We start from the raw sequence: 8,530 nt of genomic DNA on the forward strand, positions 1-8,530 counted from the left end.
AGATAAAAATATTAAAATAATATATCAATACTAATAATAGTTTCGATTACAAGAAAGAAGGATAATATTTACGCTAAAATATAAATTTCGGGTTTTCGGGCCGGCCCTAGCCCAAACGGACTTAAGCCCAAAATACCCAAAGCCCAAATGGGCTTAGCCCGAAAGGCCCAATTTTTTTTGGGCTTATAAAGCTAAGCCCAAGCCGGTAATTTTTAGGGCTGGGCGGGCTCGGACTACGGGCTTCGGCCCTAATTGACATGTCTAATCATAAGTGTGTACAAATCATTATGCCTGCTTCATAAGTTCACATAGAGTGTGTACAGTTTTGAAACCATCACAAGAAACAGAGCACTCTGTTTTATTTAATCCTTAAGCGCAAACGCAACATTTTTGCTTTCTTGTTCCTTTATTTCAGACAAAATGCGACAGAATGATTAGGTATACAGTCTTTATATATATATATATATACTTAGGTAAGTAAGCATGCATCAGTTTAGAGTGCAGTTTCTGCAGACTGTTCAGGCCTCTCTACTTGCTTCTTCAGAAACTCCATCACAGAGAGACGCTGCGTTCATGTTAAAAATTACATCTTCAGATAAAGTTAATTTTAGAGAAGCAGAAGAGAGGAAGTGAGTAGTGCAAGAAAATCTCACTCGTTGCTCGAGAGGAACAGAATTTTCAGAGTCCAGTTTCAAAGATTCCAGCAGTTTCATGCCTTCCTTGAAACCATCTATGGCTGCATCTTCGTTTGTTAGACTTCTGTCTATATCTGCAACTTTGGCTAACGAAACTGCCACATCTAGAATCTACAAAAAAGATTTGAAGAAATAACAACCAAACTTAGTAAAGGTTCCTTTATTCACCAACGAGACAATCATTAAGCACTTATCTATCCACTAAATCATACTTTGACTGCCTAAAGATTCATCAGAACATCCAAAAATACGAGAGATTTTAATGGCAACTATGACTCTATGATAGCAGATTTGGTTTACAGACAAAACTATGACTCTATGGACTATGACCTAACACACATAAAGCATATTGCAACTTCAGGACAGACCTTGCCTCAGTTTCCAACTTCTCTACGCAAGAAATCAAGTAAGAATAACAAAATTCAAGAGAATATTTTCAACAAAACAACAAATGCCTCAAGAAACAGAGCTTATGAGCTATAGTTAGTTATAATGGACACAAAACAATAATCTATAAAAGCCTCCAGAAACAAAATCTTATGATCTACAAATAAGGCTTCACACATGCTAGGATTAACAAAACACTGGGGGCCAAAACTGAAGAAGTAAGCATGGAGACATATGCTTACTTGTGAAGGAGCATTTGGGTGATGCTTCATTGCATCACGTCTAACATTTAAAGCACGGATGTAGTACGACCTTGCAGCATGTAGATCTCCAACATTATATTTAACATCTCCTATTTTATTGAGCGAGACAGAAAGTGTATGTGTAATCTGCAAAAGTTTAGCAACAACTTTTAAGAAAGTGGTAACAAATTTGCAAAAGCAAAATATAACAAAAAGCAATGTGATAAGAAACCTCCAAATCATCCATAGGCAGTTTCATAAGGAACTCAATACTCTCTTCGAAATGATTGACTGCAGAACTTGAGTCTCCCATTGCTCGGCTGCAGTAACCAGACAAACTAAGTTAAGTACCCTCGTTTGCTGAATCTTACTTGTCCACAGAAAAGTTGGGATGAACAAAGAGAGAGAGAGAGAGAGAGAGAGAGAATGAGCATACCTGCAGTCGCCAAGCATACCAAGGACTGCACCAAGCTGTGAACACAACTCTGGTGTATTACCTTCCCTCCCTAGCTGATCTCGAATGTCCTCAGTACACATCGCCAACCTTGATTTAGCACTTTCATAATTCTGAGCTTGAAATGCCTAAGCATACAAGTCGAATAAGAACAAAGTCAATTAACAAAAACTCCCAATATTAAACGTAACTAGGTTAACAAGTTCTAGAGGTAGAACTCACTCTCATAGCTTGTTGCACCAAGAAAGAACCTCTTTCCATGGAAACATAAGCGTAAATCACCTTCTTGTTATCATCTTCTTTATCTGCGCTATTCACAAGCGATCTCTTGATTCTAGCATGGCCTTCAATAAACTGATCAACCATCTTCTGAAGGTTTTCATCAGCTTCCATACTTTCGATGTCAGCACCGCATAGAGGGCAGTCCTTAAACCGTGCTAAGCACACTCTGCACTCAAGAAAACACTAAAGTTTTAACAAAAGCAAGACCCAAATAAAAAAGCAAATCAGTGCTTACTTGCAGAAGACATGAGTACAAGGCACACATCTAGTGCTATCAAACAGAAGTGATTGACATAGCATACAACTAAAAGGCCCAAGCTTGAAGGTCTGGGAGTCATAACCAAAGGGGCACTTGGCAGGCACCGTTGCAGAGTCCTCCTTACTCACTCTTCCTTCCTTTTCAGGACATCCTTTGCTTGGAGCAGAGGCATCAGCGGATTTAGAGAAAGGTCAAGCTGCAGAAGCAGTCGTCTCGCCTTGTTTTGCGTCGTCAGGACGAGTAGATTTAGAGAAAGGACAAGCAGAAGGTGTCGTGTCGGCTTGTTTAGGAGCATTGTCGGGACGAGCAGCTTTGGAGAAAGGGCAAACAGAAGTCGTCATTGTTGGTAGATACCGAACAAAGCCCTACACCTCAAAACAGGAAAATTTAAAATCCAAAATCGATAAAACTGTTTATTTCTCCACAATGAAGATTATGGAAACAAAAATAGATACTTTTAGCTGAAAACAGCTTCTCGCCCTGACAATAACTGAAAAGAATTGAGCATTACTGGAGATATAAATTTCAGACAGCGGTTCAGAGAGAGAGAGAGAGAGAGAGAGTAGATGGATAAACCTGGAGTGGATTGAGATTTGATGCCGGTGTCCTTTAGCTGTGGAACCAATGATCGATGTGGATATTATTATTAGCTTTCGTGTTCTCTGAGTTTTGGTGTCTCTCTCTCTCTCTCTGTCTCAGTCGGGAGAAGATATTATTATTATTATTGAAGGAAGGATCTGTGTAGTTTGAATCAAGCTTTGAATTTTTAATTTTTTTTTACAAACCAGAAATAGCCTAAAGGAGACTTTTACCTCATTGATTACTTCAATCATTATCCGGTCGGGCATTAGTGGTTCGACTTCAAACAAACCAAGGGAGTCGTGGTTGTGGAAGGGTCATGTGACTGTAGTTGATTTTAATGCGGGATTCATCGGTTTGAAAAAAGGTTGTATTCTTGAAAAGATAATTGGTAAGAGAGACTCATCAGTAAACCGTATATTACATGAACTAGTTGGTCCAGGTACGTGTAGTAGAATTGATGATTTACTATTTAGTAGTATTTTCCAACGAACACACAACTATCACTGTACTTGAAGACTCGAATCAAAAAGATCAAACAGATCTCAGTGAATTTCTTTTTGCTCAGCATGTCTTTGCTCTCCCTGTTCAAACATGAGACATGAATAGGCATGAATGTATACATTTTTGGGCTAAGAGATACAAAAGATTACAGTTAGATTGGCACAAGCGAAGGATACAATCGAATTGTTATGCCTTATGTGTCTTCACACAACAAGCTCTCAACTTCAATCCCAATCAAATCATAGTTTTTAAAACCTTCCTTTGGACGGCAGAAGCTTGTCTGCTTCGTTGGCAACACAATGCAGCCATCGGAATCAGTACGTATCTCAAGACCACACTCATGGCATAAAGATTCAACATCCAACTCCTGAAAATTATATAAAAAAAGTCAGCTTATGACATTTCATGTTTTACCAAGAGTTTAAGAATATATAAAAAACAAGGGAAACTTAGTCCAATCTGCATGTATATATTATCACCTTCATCATCAGGTTCTGCGATAGCCGCAGGAGAGGATAAGGTTGAAGCTTGTAGCAAACATTGTTAATGCATTCCACAGCGAACGATCGCATCTTTTACCATTAAAACATTCAGAAAATGATCAAATATAATTTAACAGTCTATTCAAAATTTTATAACATGTAAATTTATACCACTTAAAGTGCCACAAGAACCATGCATGAAAACTAGGACACAACAACATATTCAAGTCCATACAAGCTCACCTCTCTAATATGGGGCTCACTTATGCAATACTGCAAGTATGTCGCTTCAGAAGCCGTTGTTCTTAGGAAACTCCTGTAGTTACCATTCCGATATGATCTGCAAGAAATGAGGAAGAAGCACCATACTTTAGTTCATCTTGTGTTGATGTAGTTAATTTAAATAACTCAACCGCAAAGGATTGAACAGCATAACCTACCGTAAAAGTTTTCGAACAAAACACATTTCCTTGGATTTTATTAAATTAGAAGTCAGCTTGCGAAACCATAAAGACAGTGGCTCCCCCTGCAGATCAAAATCATAATGTTTATGTAAATGAAAAATGTGACATGCTAACGAATAAAAGGATAAAGGAAGCAGAGAAACAACCATCACTCCACTACTGGTATTGAGGTGAAGCAGCACATAGAGTGAACGGAACTCCGCTTCATTTTCGTAGATGTAATCTGGTTTCCTATTTACATCATAGATATTATACAAAGTGGTGAGAGTTTTTGCTAGCTGCTCCATGTTCAAGTGATGCATTGAGCTAATACTTGCACCACTACAACTCTGAAGCCTCTGGCGAGATATGACATGGAATTTAACCTGTATGATATAAGCCCATTTGAGAGTCAGAATAATAACATCAATGGAGTAAACACACACAAATGAGTTTCAATCATGAACCAGAAAGAAGTAATTCTAACGAAAAATAATAAATATGTTAGAAAAGAGTAGAGAAAAAGAAACATGTAATAAAAAACATACGATTTCCTCGTAAAGGTGGATCACTCTCTCACTGGCAAGATTCTGGATGCTAAGATCTTGTCTAACGGACCTTGTCCTGTCGAAAATAAAATCATGAACCACTTCAAAGGGGTGCTCCCTTGAGTCCATCAAGCTTAGAAGGTATCTCAGAGTTTCTTCTAAAACAGGGAGCGGCCTTACATCAGATGCCTGAACATCCGCTGCTGAAAGGGTTCTGCAAAACTAGCAAGAACACAGAGAGAGTATAATAACTAATTTCAGCAAGGACAAAAAAGAGTGATGTTATACAGGGCAGTTGGGTATCTCCCAATACAAACTACTAATCCTGATCATTTTACAAAACAAACTTAAGCCTCCTGTTTTATTTTTTGTTGAATCAAGCAGTGGCTGCTAACTCGCATAAATGCACATATATTGTTGTGCCAAAATATAGAAAGCGAAAGCCTCAGCGCCTCAGCTTAATGTGAAATTTTCACAAAGAGATACAATCACTGTCTACTACAAGCTAATTAATCAGTAATATTATATACACGAAAATCAAAACTTTTATATATCTCAAAGCTCACCTTTTTGACAGCTAGATCTGAGGATGATTTAGTGGGGTTTCCATGAAGCCTCTCAAACACTGAGAGATCACGCAAGCGTTCTCTTGTGACTCTTTCCCGCTCTGTTAATAAGGAAAGCAATAAACTTTATTAACTGAAGCTGTTTACATCCTTATTGCTGCTGGCCAATATAGCCTAGTATTACTAATCCTTTTACACATAGATTTAACTGAATTTGTACAAACTAAACTGACATTTATCTCTTGATTCTATGCAATTCAGGCGCAGGATAGGTTCAATTTTAGCGGAATCTAAGGTCAAATAGAAATTGATTTTACCAGGACACATAGATGAGCAAGTTCCGACGATGAAGGACACGTCAGCAGAATCTCCACCCTTATTATTGTCATTGTTTCGGTTGCGAGGTACATCGGATCTTCTCCGACACGAATCACTAGCTCCGCCGACGGATCCGGAAGAAGAAGAAGAGCCGCGACTACGACGATTCATGGGAGTTTGAGATCACCGACGAAGGAGCGGCACATGTAGTTTCCCGAACGAGAGAGTCTCTGGAGCATCGAACCAGTGAACTGTTTGCTGAGTAAACCGAATAAAATTACTATTAGTTAACTAGTCCGGTTCATTAGTTTCAGTAAACCGGTGACAGAACATTCATAATTGGTTTGGTTCAATAACTCTAATACCCCACCCCTTCGAATCCAACTGGTATTCACTCTAGAACGTGGCATTCATGATTCAACAGTTTGTTTGGTACGGTAACACTATAACCAACTATTTCGGTCGTTTTTTTTTTCGTTTACCACTAATTTGTTATTACCCTAAGCAATAGTTATGCTAGCCACTCTCTGCACCATCAAAGAACAATGTATCTATCCACCATGGGTGCGTTCCTAATTGCCTGTCATCAACAAGAGTTATGAAAGCTATTCTTGTTCGTGCTAAATTGCCAACTCAACACATAACACTATAAACATTTCTCCAACTTTCCATTATGAACACTAGGTAAAAAACTATGCAATATCACACGGGAGCTCATTTTATAAAAATAAAAATGTTATATTTCATAAAATTTTTTTTACAAATCAGTATATATTTTTTTATAAAAAAGATAATAAGAAGAAACCATAATAAATTGCAAACTTACATTTATGACAATATATTATTTCATAAATTCGTCATTCAAGATGCACAGATTTAGAAAAAAAAAAATCTTATTGTAGATTTCATAAATTTGCGCGGGAACACATTTTATATAAGTAAATATACCACTTCATAACTTATAAGTATTTTTATATAAAACTTCTTAATTTTACCTTTTTAAAAGATTAACTTATTAATTTTACTTTCGAACAATTTCTCATGTCAAAACGTAGAATGTATGTATTTATATTCATTTATAGATAATATTATATATATATATATATACATATACATATATATATATATATATTTAGTTTTAAACTACAACTAAAATATTAATACATCAATACCAATTAAAACATACTTCTCCTATTAGTTTAGGTAAGTTATTCTGAAATTTTTAATACTACATAATATTTTATGTATTTTAAGCAAACACATTTAAATTTAATCATTTACTAATTCTATAAGGTAACTTATAATGACAAGTATACATGATTATATGGTAACTTTAATAGATCATGTACACTACATATTTCTATTGGTAAATCACACACACATTCTTCTTCTTTTTAGAATTATTTGAATTTTATGTATTCAAAAGAATTTATCTTTGATTAACTTGAGCAACGAAACTCTAAATTTCCTAATCTACTTGTGATTTTTATTTATTCATATGTCGTTATTTTAGTTGTGATTTGTCACAATTTGTTATGATTAAGGGTTGCAATAATTGACAACCAAACATTGTAATTGTTAGCTAATGGTTGCAATGACTAAAACCAAAAGTTGCAAGGACTCATCACTAAATGCTACAATTACCAAAAAATTATAATGGTTCATGACCAATAATTGCAATAACCCATTAACACAAGATGCGATCACCAACAGTTGCATTGTTTTATTTAATCAGTTGCATTTTTCATTTATATAAACTTAATAGTGCACTTAACTAATTCCAAAGATTCACTTAAAATCTCTGAAAATCTTTACTCATTTAAGTGTAATTAAAGATTCAATTAATAAAAAACACATATATAAAACTCAAGCATAAATTTAATTGTGCATAAATAAATATAATTGCTTTGTTTTCTATTTTTAATACTTATCTATTAATAAATAAAATTATTTAAATAGGTGCAAACATTTTAGGGCTTTTTGCAGAATTGACCTATAACTTAAAGTCAAACACAAAACTAACCTCCTTTTTTTTTGAAAATTGGTTTTGCCCTATTCACCCCACAAGTTCATATAATTTACGAAAATGCCATCAATTTTTTTTTTCTTTTTTTCTTCGAAAATGACATTTTTACTCTCTCACCCTCATCATCTTCAAGTAATTACAAGATTGCCATTGTCATCAATACCACAACCACCATGAACAACCAATTTGAAGCTCTTAATGCTCCCAAAATCGATTTATTCTTCTTCTTTTTCCATTCTTGTGAACTAAACACAACATATCTCTCACTTTCTCTCCACAATGAGCTAAAAAAACCCAAGATTTTGATTCTACAATTTTTATGGTTCATAGAGTCATAGAAGCTAACGATTCTGGGTGGGTTACTTTCGTTTGTGATTCTGTGTGCTTGGAGAAGCCTTATGTATGCTAAGGAACTTATCTCACTAATTTAAGGTATGACATCGATTTTTTTTCCAGATCTGTTCGTCAGACGACTTACTTGGGAAGTCGTCTGGCTGTAGACAACTTACCTGGAAGTCGTCTGGTCAACGCAGAGGTTATTTTTGCAATTGACTTTGAAATCTGTAACCTGAGACGACTGAAAGTTAAGTCGTCTGTTTTTGTTTGGTTTCAAAAAAAATTCCAAAGAACCTAGACGACTTACATTTCAGTCGTCATAGGTTAGTTTTGCATTTGACTGGATAATTTCAGAAGTTTGACTTCCCCAGACGACTTACATTTCAGTCGTCTGGCGAAAATTAAAATA

General features: G+C 35.7%; 1 protein-coding gene and 1 pseudogene across 2 annotated transcripts; both read right to left on the reverse strand.

The window, feature by feature from the left end:
• Positions 1–341: 341 nt before the first annotated feature.
• Positions 342–3,044, reverse strand: LOC106353690 (annotated as a pseudogene).
• Positions 3,045–3,421: 377 nt separating this feature from the next.
• LOC106407460 (SAC3 family protein C) lies at positions 3,422–6,015 on the reverse strand. 2 transcript variants are annotated; one of them, XM_048760639.1, is made up of 8 exons: positions 5,759–6,015; positions 5,442–5,542; positions 4,876–5,097; positions 4,495–4,713; positions 4,325–4,410; positions 4,128–4,224; positions 3,882–3,974; positions 3,422–3,769 (listed from the first exon to the last, which is right to left on the reverse strand). In XM_048760639.1, the coding sequence occupies exons 1-8, from the start codon at positions 5,928–5,930 to the stop codon at positions 3,596–3,598; spliced, it is 1,164 nt and encodes a 387-aa protein (XP_048616596.1). In that variant the 5' UTR covers positions 5,931–6,015; the 3' UTR covers positions 3,422–3,595. The 2 variants fall into 2 exon arrangements, with proteins under 2 accessions (XP_048616596.1, XP_048616597.1); XM_048760640.1 differs by having other exon boundaries at positions 3,422–3,783.
• Positions 6,016–8,530: the final 2,515 nt, after the last annotated feature.

Source organism: Brassica napus, chromosome C6 (assembly GCF_020379485.1).
Source record: "Brassica napus cultivar Da-Ae chromosome C6, Da-Ae, whole genome shotgun sequence".
In the NCBI taxonomy this organism is placed as follows: domain Eukaryota; kingdom Viridiplantae; phylum Streptophyta; class Magnoliopsida; order Brassicales; family Brassicaceae; genus Brassica; species Brassica napus.